A 16377-nucleotide genomic window follows, 5' to 3' on the forward strand; every position below is an offset into this window, starting at 1 on the left:
ATTTTTAGTAAGAAAATATAAATTTAATCGTTTACTTTAGCAAGCAAGCAGTTTATAAACATTCAACAGTAACAGCATCCAATTGCAATTTAAAAAGAAATCGAGATTAGTGACTATAATTTGTCCTTCCCTTTCCACAAGAAAGAGAAAAGAAGAAGGCTAAGATGAAGATGAAGATGAAGATGAAGACCAAGACAAAGATGAAGAGATTTGGAAACGTTGTCTTGAAACACTACAAACCTGAACACTTGGTTGCATCTTCCATCAGGCTTCTACTCATTCTCACTCTCAAATTCTCTTTCTTCCTCACTCTTTCCTTTAAAGGTATCTCTACTAATGTATCATTTTGCAATAATTTGTATAGAAGCATTTGCAATCTAGGAATCCATGGGTGTGGCTTTCGCACTCATGGGTGTAGTTATGTATGATCTCCACTCAGATCCCTTTTTCAAAAAGGGTATTTGTGTCTTAGTCCAGTGCTTCATTGACCTCGGTTGGCAAAGTGTCAGAGGTGATTTTCCTTCACCAGCCTGCTCATCTTGAGGAGTCCATACTGTCCTAGTTGGGCTGGTAGGTGGATCTAGCAGTTTCCTTTCAGTTCCAGCTGAGCAAGCTATGATAATTGACTGATATTTTTTGGGATCAAGGTGATACAGTTTTGCCACAGACTCAAAGTCCCCAGTTTAACACATTTAAACAATTGTTTGGGCAGAACATCCACTTTGTTCCGCTTCTGGAGTGATCCTATTCTATTGGGATCACTGAAACGTAGCTCATATCTAAGCATCGGAGTTTGTGTAAACTAATCACTGCCCCGGGAAAGGACTCAAGCTTGTTTGGATAAATAAAGTGACTCCAGATTCTTGACATGGGTAATGGGGGGGGGAATGTTCACAATTTTGTTATGTCATAATTTCAAGCAAGTCAGTCTTTTTAAATGTTGCAAATGATGATTTCCTCAGTTGTGCGTATGTAATTGGACTTCAGATCCAGCTCCTGCAAATTAGAGAGGCTGAAAAGGGCATGAGGGATCCTCTCCAGCTCATAGTTCTGGAGTTTCAATTTGGCTACATTAATAATTTTCTTTTTCTTTTTCTTTTTTTTGGCTAGGCAATGTGGTTAAGTGACTTGCCCAGGGTCACACAGCTAGTTAGCGTTATGTGTCTGAGGCCACATTTGAACTCAGGTCTCCTGAATCCAGTACTGGTGCTCTATCCACTATGCCACCTAGCTGCCCCTATTCATAATTTTCTTAAGGCTGTTAAATACCACAAGCTTAGTGTAGTCATGTGAATGACTAACTTTGTGAGAGACAGGGCTACATCTGTGATGTTGGATGGAACTTATGTCAAATTGCTCTTGAAGGTGCCTCAGCTCCCACAGAGACTGCAGTTCTGTCATTTTATTGTTCTCAAGAGTTTAAATTGCCTACCAAGTACAACTCCCAAAGGTTCTTAAGCAAGTATACCCAGGTTGGGATTTCAGCCACTTCTGTGAATTTGACATGAAGGCATCTCAAATGATCTCAGAGGAAAGAAATTGAGCTTTTGCAGTTAGTGGTCTGGGAAATCTTGGCCAGGATCTTAGCTTTTGGAATGAGCTCTAGCTTGAGCACATCAAAATCCATGATGTCAAACACAGCATCGGGGATCCTCGAGAACATAAAAAGGTGTGACTCTTGCTTGTCTTGGGCATTGTGAGAAACGTGATGCCAGAATTTTTCAAATGTCCACTCATGGTTTAAGCTGATTTTCCTGTTTATTTTCACTGACTTTGGACAAGAAGACACCAAAAGGCTTGGAGTACAGTTGGTCATACTGGTTGATCACGTATAGAAGAAATGTATAGCCATTCTTGACATCCAGAATGTCACTGAAACTGCTCTCTTCCCTCACCTTTTCAAAGGAATACTCCTTCAAAGGCATCCAAAACAACCAGAAGAGGATATAGAGACAGATAAAAGCATATACATAAATAATGGAGATGTAATTGATGAGCAGCTTTTTCAACATATAAGTCATGTTGGGGGTATACTCAAACTCCTCATAGCCAGTCAGGTGCTCCACTTCAGGCTTGCAGATATGCTCAAAGCTGATGACATTGACAATAACATTTTTTAAAGCTTTGAGTTCCAAATTCTATCCTTTCCTGTCTTTCCATCCCCTCCCTGAGACAGTAAGCAACCTGATACAGGTTATAAATATGCAACCACGTAAAACATATTTCCACATTAGCCATTTTGTGGAAGAAAAACTCAACCAAAAAAAAAAGAAGAAAGAAAAAGAAAGAAGGAAAGAAAGTGAAAAAGAGCGTGCTTTGGTCTGTATCCATATACCACCAATTCTCTCTCAGAAAGTGGATAACATTTTTCATCATTAGTTTTTTGGGATTGTCTTGGATTGTTATATTGCTGAGAATAGCTAAGTCATTCACCGTTCATCATTGTACAATATTGCTGTTACTGTGTTCAATGTTCTCCTGGTTCTGCTCACTTCACTCTATATCAGTTCATGTAAGTCTTTCCAGGTTTTTCTGAAATCATCCTGCCCATCATTTTTATAGTGCAATAATATTCTATTACAATCATATACCACAACTTGTTCAGCCATTCCCCAATTGATGGATATCCTTTCAACTTCCGATTCTTAGCCACCACAAAAAGATATTTTTGCATAAATATATTTATATAAATAGGTCCTTTCCCCTTTTTATCGATCTCTTTGGGACACAGCACTAGAAGTGGTATTGCTGGATCCAAGGGTATGCACATTTTTGTAGCCCTTTGGGCATAGTTCCAAACTGCTCTCCAAAATGGTTGGATCAGTTTACAACGCCACCAACAGTGCATTAATGTCCCAATTTTCCTACATTTTCTCCAACATCTATCATTTTCCTTTTCTGTTATATTTGCCAATCTGATATGTGTGGGGTGGTACCCCAGAGTTGTTTTAATTTGCATTTCTCTAATCAATAATGATTTGGAACATTTTTTTCATATGACTATAGATAGCTTTGATTTCTTTGTCTGGAAACTGCCTGTTCATATCCTTTGACCATTTCTCAATTGGGGAGTGAGTTCTATTCTTATAAATTCAATTCAGTTCTCTATGTATTTGGGACCAGAGATACTTGTAAATTCCCCTCTCCTCCTGCCCCCAGTTTTCTGTTTTCCTTCTAATTTTGGTTGCCTTGGTTTTGTTTGCATAAAATCTTTTAAATTTAATAAAATTATCTATCTTCCACTTTTAATGCTTTCTATTTCCTGTTTGGTCCTAAATGCTTCCTTTCTCCACAGATCTCACTGGTAAACTATTCCATGTTCCCCTAATTTGCTTGTGGCATCATCCTTTATGTCTAAATTATGTACTCATTTTGACCCTATCTTGGTATGCGGTGTGAGATATTGGTCTCTACCTAGTTTCTGCCATTTTTTTCCCAGCTTTCCCAGCAGTTTTTTTTTGTCAAATATTAAGTTTTTGTCCCCAAAGTTTAGATCTTTGGGTTTATCAAACACTAAATTACTATGATCATTTATTACAATGTGTTGTGCACCTAATCTGTTTCACTGATCCACCACTCTACTTCTTAGCCAATACCAAATTGTTTCGATAGTTGTCATTTTTAAATATAGTTTGAGATCTAATATGGCTAGGCCACTTTCTATCTCATTTTTTCCATTAATTTCTTTGATATTCTTGAGCTTTGGTTCTTAAAGATGAATTTTATTAATATTTTTTCTAGCTCTATGAAATAATTTTTGGTCATTTGGTATGACACTGAATAAGTAGATTAATTTGGGTAGAATGATCATTTTTATTATGTTGGCCTACCCATGAGCAATTATGTTTTTCCAGTTGTTTAGATCTGACTTAATTTCCTCCCACTTAAATTTCTCCCACTTGTATAATTTTACTGTTTATTTCCTCCTGTAATTCATGTAACTTCTCTTTTAAAAATTTGGACGCTATATCACTTGGTATATATGTTTAGTATTGATATTACTTCATTGTCTATGAAACTTTTAGTAAGATGTTTCCTTGTTGTCTCTTTTAATTAGATCTATTTTTGCTTTTTCTTTGTCTGAGATCATAATTGCTATCCCTGCTTTATTTTATTTTTTAATGGTATTTGAAGATTGAAATACCTATTTATTTTTTTTTCTTAATTTATTTTGATTTATCAACAATCACTTAAATATGCTTTTGAGTTTAAAATTTTTCTCCCCCTTCCTCCCCACCACCCTCCCCAAGACGGCACACAATCTGATACAGGCTATGCATACACATTCCTATTAAACATATTTTCACATTAGTGATGTTGTAAGTAAGAATTAGAACCAATAGGAGGAACCACCAGAAAGAGCACACAAAACTCAACAGAAGAGAAAAAAATAGCAAATAGTGTGTTTTGATCTGCATTCAAATTCCATATGTCTTTCTTGGGATGTGGATAGCATTTTCCATCATGAGGCCTTTGGATATGACTTAGATCCTTGTATTGCTGGGAAGGGTTGAGTTTATCAATATTAGTCATCACACAACGTGGCTGTTATTGTGTGCAACGTTCTCCTAGTTCTCCCTGCTTTATTTTTTTACTTCAGCTGAAGCATAATATGTCCTGCTTTAGCTTTTTACCTTTATTCTGTATGTGTCTCTCTGCTTCAAATGTGTTTCTTGTAAACAACATATTGTAGGATTCTGTTTTTTAATCCACTCTGCTATCCACTTATGTTTTATGGGTGAGTTTATCTCATTCATATTCACAGTTATGATTACTAATGGTACCTTTCCCTCCATCTTATTTTGCCCTTGATTATCCTTTTCTCTCTCTTTACCCTGTCCCTCCTCACCAGCGTTTTGCTTCAGACCATCACGTTCCCACATTCTATTAGTCCTCCGCCCTTCTCTTATCACCCTTCCCTCTTATTTCCTAAAGGGTAAGATAGATGTCTATACCCAACTGAATGTGCAAATTATTCTGTCTTTGAGCCAATTCCAATGAGAGTAAAGTTCTAGTGATGACCTGCCTCATCTTTCCCTCCACTGTAATAGATATTTCACCCTTCTTCATTTGAGAAAATTTACCCCATTTTACCTCCCCCTTCCCTCTTCTCCCAGTGCAATTTTCTTTCTCACTCCTTAATTTTTTTTATATTATCCCATCAAAGTCAACTTATACTCGCTGCTATGTATACTCTGTCTATGTATACTCCTTCTAATGTCCTAATAGTGATAAAATTTTTAAGAGTTAAAAGTATCATCTTCCTGTGCAAGGATGTAAACAGTTAAATCTTATTGAATCCCTTATGTTTTCTCTTTCCTGTTTACGCTTTTTATGCTTTTCTGCTTATGCTTCTCCTGAGTGTTGTATTTGAAAATGAAAATTTTTGTTCAGCTCTGGTCTTTTCATCAGGAATGCTTCCAAGTCCTCTATTTCATTGACTACCCATTTTTTTCCTGGAGGATTATGCTCAGTTTTGCTGGGTAGGTGATTCTTGGTTGTAATCCCAGTTCCTTTGCCTTCCAGAATATCATATTACAAGCCCTCTGATATTTAATATAGAAGCTGCTAAATCTTGTATAATCTTGACTGTGACTTCATAATATTTATTCCATAACTTTTAATGCCTCTTCTGGCTCTAAATCTACAATCCCTGACAGCCCCTAAATTCAGGCCTTTTCTTTTTATTATTTTTTATTTTTCAAGTTACAAGCATTTTAAAAATTAGTTTTATTAATTTGATCCCTCTTCCATTAAGCAAAATTTAAAAACCAAAGAAACTCCCCAAATCTCTAAATCCTGGTTTGATCTTATGACCTGGGTTGGAGTTAGATCTTTGGCAAGTCATTTCAACTGCCTCAGGTCCTTCATTTGTAAAATGGAAATAAAGATACAAATACTAGTTAGTTCCTAGGATTATTGTGCTGATTAAATAAACGGTGACAATAAAGTTCTTTGTAAACTTGAAACACTAGATAAACACTTACCAGGCATTAAGTTCTCACTCTATGCAATACTCTATGATGGGTGCTAGGAGGCTTTTATAAAGACAAATAAGACATGTCCCTTCCTTCAAGGGTGACTAAAATAGAGTAGTCAGGTATTTATTAACATCATCACCATTATTGCTACTGTTATTTTGGTTATAAATTTTTATTTGGTTATATTGGTTTGTTTGTTGTTGTAAACACACACAAAACGTTTAAGATGTTAAAATGATCTCTTTAAATGCTTTGGTCTTGATGTGTTAAGTTAGTTCAGTGCTGGGGAAATCACAACTCTGTGTGTACTTTCTTTCCTTCATAATATGGCTTCACTTTTTCACGAATTAATTTCCCCCAAAACTCCATTCCGTCCTCTTTGAGTTTCCTTCCGACTCTGGGAGTCAAGCTGAGCTCTAGGTATGGCTCTGATTGGTCATAAAGGGGCCAGCTGGGCAGCCCTTCTCCATTGGGGTCCCTGGAAATTAGGGGAAAAGGAATGAGTGGCTGGAAGAATGTACCATGTCCTTCACAAGCTGCCACAGACACAGGTGATATTTCCCTGCTGGCTCTCTCCGTGGTCTGTTCCAACTCCACCCCAGTTGCTTGCCCTCCCTAAGAATGACTCTTCCTTGAGTCTAGACTAGATACTAGATTGCAAGGATTATCATCCATCCCTACCTCTTTCTGCTTCCCCTCTATGTGTTGTCTTGCTCCATTAGAACGTATACTTCTCGGGAGTAGGAAACTTCTTGTTGTCTTATTTTTGTATCCCCAGTGCTTAGTATGGTTCCTGGCACATAGGAAGTATTCAATAAAGGCTTAATCTAATCTAATCTAGGACCCCGTTTAAAGTAATGACATCTCATATTATTTGGAAGCAAATGCATGTGACAACATATATGCAATGACAACACGTTTTACATGTGTTGTGTATTCTAATCCTATAATGGCATATACTTGACTCTTTGGTGAGAAAGGACCCCTTCCCCCCAACTACATTTTCTTTCTGAGCATAATGTATTAAGATGACATTACAGAGTGCATGGTAACACAATTGTCTCTCTGGAGAAATAGGCTGGACCATTTTAATGTGGAAGACTCTTACTAATGTGATGGTAACCTAGCTCTGCAAGCTCCAACCCTGGAAGGAGTGGTAGGATCCAGGACTTGTGCAAATGCTTGAGGGGAAGGGCTAATGGTATAGGTGTTTCTACTTGTGTGACTTTGGGAAGGTCTTTTTCCTCATTTGTAAAAACATGGTGGTTGGACAGGATAACCTATGATGATGGTAGAGGTTCTTAACCTGGGGTCTGTGAACTTGGTTTTGTTTTTATATTGTAATAATCACATTTTATTATTATTGTTAATAACAATAATGATAGCTAACATTTCTGTAGTGTCTACTATGTAACAAGCACTGTGCTAAGCTTAGCAGCTTTTTATAAATGTTATAATCTCATTTGATCCTCGTAATAATCTTGGGAGGTAGGTGCTAGTATTATCCCCATTTTACAGTTGAGGAAACTGAAGTAAACAGAGTTTAAGGAACTTGCCCAAGGTCCCACAGCTAGCAAGTGTCTGAGGCCAGATTTGATCTCAAGTCTTCCTAATTTCAGGCCCAGCTCCATCCACTGAACCATCTAGCTACCTGATATAATTGGTTTCCTTTTAAATCAAATATATTTTATTTTACGCATTTAAAAACAGAATTTAAGTAGGGGACCACAGACTTCACCAGACTGCCAAAAGAGATCACACATAAGAAGGTAAGAAGCCCTGGTTACAGGAAGCATCCTTGGGACTGGTGTTAGCTGACTTTGGCTATTGAAAGATTGGCCTGGGAGCAGGGATAGAGGCACTGTGCAAAGAAAACTGGTGATTGTGGAGACAGTGGTTCTGAAGTGTGTTGGGAGGAGATGGAAAGGGAGAGCAGTATGTTGGGGAGAGATTCCAGCACAGAGTGGCTTTAGTGGTTGTGTGTAGGGCAGTGAGACAGTGTGTGAAGCTTGGGAGTCCACACGGGAATTGGAACCGGAGGAAGGGCAGGGGTCCTGGGATAGATAGGGCTGGGACCTGGTGCCTTCCACCTCCTCCTCTGTAGCAGTATGAACTGTGATGGAATGTGGCAGGTCTGATGCTGTCTCATCTAGCTTGTCTGAAATCATGGACTTGTGAGCTTAGCTTATCTTCCATCATGAGGAATTTTTTTGTGGGGAATGTGTGGGAACAAGGTGATTAAAGACAAAGGGGATCCTGGCACTGTGGAGGTTCAGCCAAGCATAGGCAGGCTTAATCATTAAACTTCTCATGGTCACTTGAGGACAATAAAACTACACATAGGGGTAAGGAGAAAGCAGAGTAAGGGAGATGCACAATAAGCAAGGTCAAAGTTCCCACCAGGAACTAACAGAGTAGCAAGGTTGGTTTGTACCAAATTAAGGTCAAAGGAATGCAAACAGTAGCATGATGGTAGGTGACTGGGGTAGGAGCTAAATATCTGGAAATGCCAATTTGTTCTACTCAAGGTATAGCTGGAGGCAGTGTAATTAATTATATGGTGAGCAACCTGCTATCCTAAGAACTATTCTAAAAGGGGCAGTAGCCTTCAGGGGCTGGACTTGGAGTCAGGAGTTCAAATCTTGCCTCAGACACTCACTAGCTGTGTGACCTGGGCAAGTCACTTAACCTCTGTCTGACTGAGTTTCCTCAACTATAAAATGAGAATCACGATAGTACCTACCACCTAGGGTTGTTGTGAGAATCAAATGAGATCATATTTATAAAGTGCTTAGCCCAGAGCCTGGCACATAGTAGATGCTTAATAAATGTTTCTTTTCTTCCCTTTCCTTTCTCTATTCCTTTTCATTCAGGTATGGGCTTGAAGAGCTGTATTTAAGTCTGTCTTTTGGGTAAGAATTGATCATAGAATTATATAGAATTTTAGAGCTGAAAGGGGAACCTCAGGGCTATCTAGTTAAGTCTATACTTGAAAAAAGTACTATAACATACTTGACCAGTGGTCCTTCAGTCTCTGCTTGATTTCCCTCTGGGGGAACTTGTTGTCACTATTTCCTGTATAATTCCACTTATCATAATAGCTAGCATTTATAAAGCACTTTGGAGGCAGCCCATGGCTCAGTGGGTAGAGTGCTGGGCCTAAAGTCAAAAAGACCTGAGTTCAAATCCAGTCTCAGACACTTTCTAGCTGTGTGACCCCAGGCAAGTCATTTAACCTCTGATTGCCTGACAAAAATGGACCCATTGGAGAAGGAAATGGCAAACTATCTCTGCCACAAAAACACCAAATGGGGTCATGAAGGGTCAGACATGACTAAAATGACTGAACACCAACAGCAAAATAAAGCACTTTAAAATTTACCGTGTAATTTCTATGTTATCTCATTTAATCCTTGCAACAATTCTGTGAGGTAGGTGTTATTATTACCCCTTTTTACAGATGAGGAAACTGAGGTTGACAAAGGTTACCTATTTGACATATTATCTTTATTAGTGCTATTTTGTATCTTGATTATATCCAGTTCATCATGCTCATGTGAAAGGTTTTTTTTTTTTTGTGGGAGCAGAGCAAACATTTAATATAGAGCATCTTGGATGGCTTATACTGCTGTGCTATCTTCACAAAGCTCTCTGTAGGGGAAAGTGTTATTTCTCCTTTCTGTGAAAGGAATCCTTATATATACTGTGCACATTGAGTAAAAAAGTGAAAAATTAAAAAAAAAACTTGCCCATACTCACACAGCTATTAAATGTTTGAGGGAGAATCTGAACTCCTATCTTCCTGACTCTGAATCCAGCACTTTTTCCACTCTACCACTTAGCTTCCTCTATATAAGAAGTTCTAATCGTTAGGACATCTATAAAATGTCCATTTTGTGATTATCTGTGAAGTTGTTTGGGAACTGGGGGAGAGAACAAGCATTTTTAAAGTGCCTACTATGTGCAAGAAATTGTCCTAAATGCTTTACAGATATCTCATTTCATTCTCACAATGACTTTGGAAGGTAATTACTATTATTATTCTTGTTTTACAGTTGAAGGAACTGAGGCAGGCGGGAGTTAAATGACTTGCCCAGAGTCACATAGCTAGTAGTTGTTTGAGGTTGTATTTGAATTCAGGTCTTCCTGACTCCAGGTCTAGCACACTATTGACTAAGTCACGTAGCTGCCCTCATATCCTTTCCTTTAATGAGTAGTGAGCTGTTTTGAAAGCCCAGGCAGGGGTCACCTAAACCGAGAAGGTCAGATGATTAATAACTGGGATGATAAGGTTGCCAGTGTCAACAACCATGACATAGGCACCAATCTCTCTCTTCCTCTGAAGGTGTTGTAGTAATCTTATCAAAAGAGAACCAGGGAAAGTTCTTGGGCTGATCTTTCTACATTTGATTTTGAACTTTGGAACCAACTGTGTCAGAAAGGAGAGCAGGAGAGCCGGAGAGCCAGAGGAAATCTCTTTGTAGCAAAACGGTGCAGTTCTGTGGCCTCTGGTTACCCAGAAAGGTTTCTTTGGGAGTCTGTATATGGGTTCTTCTGTGCTGTATGTATCCCTGGGAAAAATCTCATGCTTTTTACAAGATGGTAGGCTAGTCCTATAAGCTGCTGGACGTCTTAAGGCACAGCATATGTCAAAGGGCAAGGTAGTAAAGATACAGGGTCATAAGGTAAGAGACAACCTTGTTAATACCTTCTGGACCCTTCTCAGTTCTCTGAGGTATATTTGTGGATTGTAGGACCTTGCAGTTAGAGGTCATAGGACCCTAACATTTGAGAATACAAAGGAACAAGGCTGCAAAGAGAAAAAAAAACAGAGCCACAAGATTCCTTTATAGGAGGCTAGGAAGCAAAGGTTAGGATTTAAATTTCTCCACAGCTGAGACGAAAACTCAAACTCTAGTAGACTTTAGAGATGCAGTCCTCTTCTCTACCACTTATAACAGAGATTATTTCTGAGACAACAGTGACATTGGCCCAGTACTTTGGAGCAGGGACAAGGGGAGAATGTGAGTCTCTGAGATGATGATTCTGCCCAATTGTGTGGCTTCCTGGTCATGGATTCAAGTATCCTCAGATCTTACTCAGGGCCCATTCTAGAAGCAAGAGGTGCCTCCTTTGTGTAGGGTGATTGTTTCCATCTTACTTACCCATTCCGAATGAAATTGGCCCAGTATCTCATCATTACTCTGCTTAGCTGTTTCTCCTCCTCAGTGGAGTCTGGAAAAGCTGAAAACATAACCATTTCTCATGTAGTCAAACCCAATTGGCATCAGGAAGAGCTTGATGCAACAAAAACTATCAGAAGTTCACATTCAAGTCACACTGCACATCTCAGAAACACCTGCACCTGACCAAAAGATTTGCTGTTCATTGAAATAATTGTATTTAAGGGGAAACTCCTAATTTTTCCATGAAAAGTCTGATATCCAAACATACAGGGTAGGAAATAGTCTAGGAATCATTAAATTCTCTAACAGATTATATGGACAGCTGCCCTGCAGGCTTCTGGCTAGCCATGTATACTAGTGTCAAAATCAGACAATGATCCTGTATTTTTCATTTGATTTTACTCGGTAAGTGATTTTTTTCTGCAGCCTCAGCTAACAAACCTCAACCTCTTTTTTTTATCTCTATGTGAAGAAGCTCATGAGTTCAAAAGTTTAATCTTTCTCTCTGAAGAGTCAGATGTCAAAAGTTGTTTCCTTCTTGATCGCTTTTAATTAAAGAAAAATTCTGAGCTAAAGTTTAGAAGTTCAATTATCTCATACACCATTCCAATTCCATGAGAATTGCTATTTCAGCATCACCTGCAAACCACTTTGTGCCAAGGAAAGCTTGTTATCCCACATAACTTCCGTTTCTGAGAAACTCCATGTCATTTGTGTGTTATCCTTGAGGAGCTAACTAGCTGACGTTGTTCCATCTTAGCACTCCACATCGCCAATTAAAGGTGGTCTTGTCCTATTCTCAGGCACTCATGAAACTGCTACTTCTAGTCTACTGTCACTGGTCTATGAATGCAGCTGGGTCCCACAAATTCACAAAACATTCCCTAGAGATAGAGAGGGGTGGCCATGATCCCACATGTCTGTGTGTGCCTGCTTTCCCTAATGTAATCAGTTATGATCCCTCACCCCCATGATTCTACCAATGTTATAGCCAATGGTGTGATCTCTTCACCTAATATGTGCTATTCTTTATTCTATGCTTATAAAAAAGGAGTTGTATCTGCTCTAATTGCCTCTAATCGAGGCAATTATCAGTCTACTTTATTGGTTGGCTGTGACCCTGCTAACATACTCTCGAAGTGTGCCTTTGTTTACCTTTTTTATTAAATTTAACTCATGACACTAGCTCAGCATTTGGGTGCTTTTAGAATAATGAGGCAATTCTCCTATTGGCCACTGAGCAGGAAGAGCCAATGACTCAGTGCACCTTTAAAAAAGTATTGATTCTTCCCCTATCTCTCTTCCTTTGACCAACCAGGTACATCCTGTAACTCTAGGACTTCCCATGAGCGTGGCTCTTCTAACACATTGGAAGTGTTGTCATTATTCCCACATGGCAGCTAGAACTGGTCCTCATCTAGGTTGTCTTGAACCTGGACCTTGGGATGCTTCTTCTGCTTTCTGTTTCTTTGCCAGGTTACCAGGCAGTGATCTGGATGGACATTTCCAGGGTGGGAGGCCACTTTGTGAGTTTGAGAGGTCTGGAGATACTAGATCCTCAGTTGGCAGAAGAGGTGTTCCCTACATTTCCTGCAGAGGTTGAACATTAAAGAAGATGACCACCGACAAGAGGAATAACCCCAAGGCCTGGCCTGGCTTGTCAGAAGACATGAACCTGGAAGGGATTGTTTGGACAGGGCAGAGTTGAGGTGAAATGTAATAATGTCTATTCAGCAGTCCTGTAAATTACATTATGCCTTTATGCTTTAAGTATAAACCTCTCTTAAGTATAAACACACACACACACACACACACACACACACACACATAGGTATAGTTAACCTCTTTTAAGTCTATCTCTTAATATTATTTGTGAAAGGCCTGTCTTAATATTAAACTTTTCTTTTGTATGTAAGAAATAAATACCTGCCCCATCCATGATTTACATTGTATATGGAGTACAAATCTACTCTGCTTTTTGGGGAGACCCTAGATATTAGACAAACTGAAGCTTTAAGCAAATCTTCCTTAGGGAGCAGAGGAATGAGTCAGAGTGTGAGAAAAAGAATTTGATCGTTCTTCTAGGTGGTCAGGATTCCCCTATGACTAAACCCAATCACCATGTTCATGGGTTCAGAAGTAGCGGATGTAGTCTGGAGAAGCAGATGTAGAGAAGGCAGTGCCCTAGACCCTTGGGCCTACCAGCAGTTCACAATTATTAGATTTAAACATAAGACCTTTTAGACTAACTGAAGACCCCTGATCTCTAAACCTCTTCAATTCACAAGGCAACCTCCAAACATGGAATTTCTGTCTCAGAACAGGCAAAGATCAGGCAAAGAAGCACACAACAGAAGAGGCCCAGGTTCAGGCTTGCCTAGCTGAGTCTCATTTCTTATGGCCACATGGGAGAAGTTGCCACAATGCCAGGGTGGAGAAGGACAACCCCTTCCCCACCCCTCAGAGGAACTCCCAGAGTTACATGATGCCACTTGAAGGGTCAAAAGAAGAGAAAGACAAGGTAGAATCATTCCTTTTTAAACTCAAGACAAACATCAAGTGAAGTAGCCCCAAGAAGCTTCTGCATTAAAGGGTCCTTGCCATTCTTTGAAAAGATAACTCTCTTGACATTGTGGTTCCTCCTCCTACAAGGTGCCACCATCCTTCCCCTTCTCTAGATCTCCTTATCTCCCCACCACCCATATCTGGAATCTTCCTTGCTGCCTCATTAACTGATGCCTACCTGCATGTGGCAATAGACCCAACCAGGAGACCTCAGCTCTCCCTATAACACACTTGGCTTTCTTCCACATTTCTGATTGACCCTTTTATATGTGACGAATCTGGAGTACATGTGCTGAACTGGGGAGAAGCAATGGAAGCCTGGCACAAACTGGGTGTCACATCGGGAAACAATCTTCAAATGATTACATATCACATTTTCTCTCCTTGCTGAGTCCTCAAGATCATCTTACTCAAGGTTTGGACTTTTTGTTGATGTACTCTGCCCTGTTCTTGGGACCCTGCCTGATATATCCTGTCCTCTTTTCTCCCAAAACCCATTTTTGATCCCCTTAAGAGAATAAAGTTAACACTTTCCTTTGTGTGAGATAATCTATTGCTTTTTTTTTTTTGAGACTGGGTCTCCCTACGTTGTTCAGACTGGAAGTACAGTGTCCATTATATACCCAGTCCCACTACTGCTCCACATGGGAGTTTTGACCTACTCCTTTACATCTTGGGCTTGTTTGCTCCTCCTTAGGAAGCCTGATGGCCTCCAGCCCAGTAGAGTTCACCATACTGGTGCCATACTTAATGTGGACACCCAATTGGCTTAACCCAATGCAGGTTGGAACTCCTAAGCCCAGGCTATCCACCACCACCTTGCTGGAAGCAGGGATTACAGGCATGTGCCTCCACACCTGGCAACTGCTTTTTAGTATTATTGCTTTTCTTTGGAGATCTCTAAGTCCCCAAGGGCAGCTGCAATGGAAAGTGGGACTCCAATACCTTTGGGACAGTGTGGCTACTGTTACGTGTGTGTTGGCTGATTGCTGAATGGATTTCACAATAATCGAAGTCTTCTTCTCTATGAATGTGTTAATTATAAAACCCCAACATTTAATTATCAGTTTAATCTGCCCTGAGATTGTACATTCTCTAACATATATATACACACACACACATGTCTTAACTACCTACACAAGATACTATGTTCTTTAAAGAAAAACTGTATCTTTGTATTTCACACAATTCTAGACACACAGTAAATATTCAATAAAGACTGATTGATATATTTTTCTTACCCAACAAGGAGTGCTCATCTGTCATGAAAGGGCCTCCAAAAATGAATGTGAGCTCAGCTGAATGGTCGGATTTTACAAAAGCAGGTTTGATCTTATTGAAAGCACTTGGCCGATGCTGGAATTCATAAAAGTAGACTGGAGCACCAGAATCTGAAGGAAGAGCCAAAAAGAAGCTTGGAGTTAGGAATCTGAGACTATTGGGCAGGACAAGCCCATTATGTTGGGTAGGACAAGCCCATTTTGCCTCAGTGGTGTTTGCCATCGCTGCCCTCTGTTATATGTCCTTCATTTCGAAGAGGATCAATGACATCACGGGTGATGTTTTGACTTGCACCTGAATCGGATTGAAGTGAAGCAGGGCTGTGTAAAGTCATCAGCCTCACTTTCTCCTCCAGAGTCATGGAAGTCCAGTGGTGGGACAAAAGTCAAGATGACTGGCCACAGCCCTGGATGCAGTGGATGACCTCAGCATCTTCAATGTACTTCACAATGCCTGCTTCAGCTGTCTTCATAGCCACTGGAACAAATTGTTCTCATCCTTCCATTCTGCCGGGGGAAGTCTTCACATGCTTGGGGTAGACATCTCCCTCACTCACCAATGTGTTTGAAGCCCATCGGTTACTCTTACCCTGCTTTAGCCTGTCTGCCTAGATGGTTTTACCTGGGTGGCCATTGTGCATGCTACAGTTTCTTGGAGCCATAGGTGAGAGGTGAGTGCTAGATGGACGCCAAAGGTGGGTGAGCAGCCCTGAAAAGGCTCAGTAAGAAGGGATATTCAAAATGCATGCCATCTTGGGGTGGAGGGAGGGGTGAGATGGGGCGAAAATTTGGAACTCAAAAACTTGTGGAAGTGAATGTTGAAAACTAAAAATAAATAAATTTATATTAAAAAAAAAAAGAAAAGGCTCAGCAAGTCCTCATACCAGAGATGCTAGTTCTCCCTGAACACCCATTGTTAAAGCACTACAAAACTACCTTTGAGGATATCAAGTAAAAGACCCATCTCTCCAATAAGAACACAGAGCCAGCCATTTCTGACATTCACCTTGAAGAGAAATTCTCATGCTCTCAGAAGGAAGGAAACAAGCATTTATTAAGCACCTACTATTTGCTACTTACTGGTCTAAATCTTTTATAGATATCTCATTTGGTCCTTACAACAATCCTGGGAACTAGGTGTTATTATTTCTGTTTTGTAGTTGAGGAAACTGAGGCAGGCAGAAATTAAGTGACTCATTCAGGGTCACATAGCTAGTAAGTTTCTGAGGCCAGATTTGAACTTAGGTCTTCCTGATTCCAGGATCAGAGCTCTACCCACTGTGCCACTTAGATGCCTCTAAAAAGAATTTGTTATTACTATTGTAACATATAATATAATAATTAATAACAAATATGGTACTACTA

The 16377-nt window shown here is 39.7% G+C and overlaps 1 protein-coding gene and 1 pseudogene across 8 annotated transcripts in view; both read right to left on the reverse strand.

Moving 5' to 3' along the window:
• Nucleotides 1-468: 468 nt before the first annotated feature.
• On the reverse strand, nt 469-4883 carry LOC110210508 (volume-regulated anion channel subunit LRRC8D-like; annotated as a pseudogene).
• Nucleotides 4884-6088: 1205 nt separating this feature from the next.
• Nucleotides 6089-16377, reverse strand: part of CES3 (carboxylesterase 3) — a 66238-nt gene continuing 55949 nt past the window's right edge. For all 8 annotated transcript variants that reach the window (XM_020989414.2, XM_020989411.2, XM_078149440.1 and 5 more), the window contains exons 12-14: nt 14974-15123; nt 11147-11225; nt 6089-6459 (exon numbers count right to left, since the gene is read on the reverse strand). In XM_020989414.2, the coding sequence (XP_020845073.1) occupies nt 6273-6459; nt 11147-11225; nt 14974-15123 (416 nt within the window). In that variant the 3' untranslated portion in view covers nt 6089-6272. The remainder of the gene's footprint in view (nt 6460-11146; nt 11226-14973; nt 15124-16377) is intronic.

The sequence above is a fragment of the Phascolarctos cinereus genome, unplaced genomic scaffold, assembly GCF_003287225.1.
Source record: "Phascolarctos cinereus isolate Bilbo 61053 unplaced genomic scaffold, phaCin_HiC Scaffold_2;HRSCAF=192, whole genome shotgun sequence".
In the NCBI taxonomy this organism is placed as follows: domain Eukaryota; kingdom Metazoa; phylum Chordata; class Mammalia; order Diprotodontia; family Phascolarctidae; genus Phascolarctos; species Phascolarctos cinereus.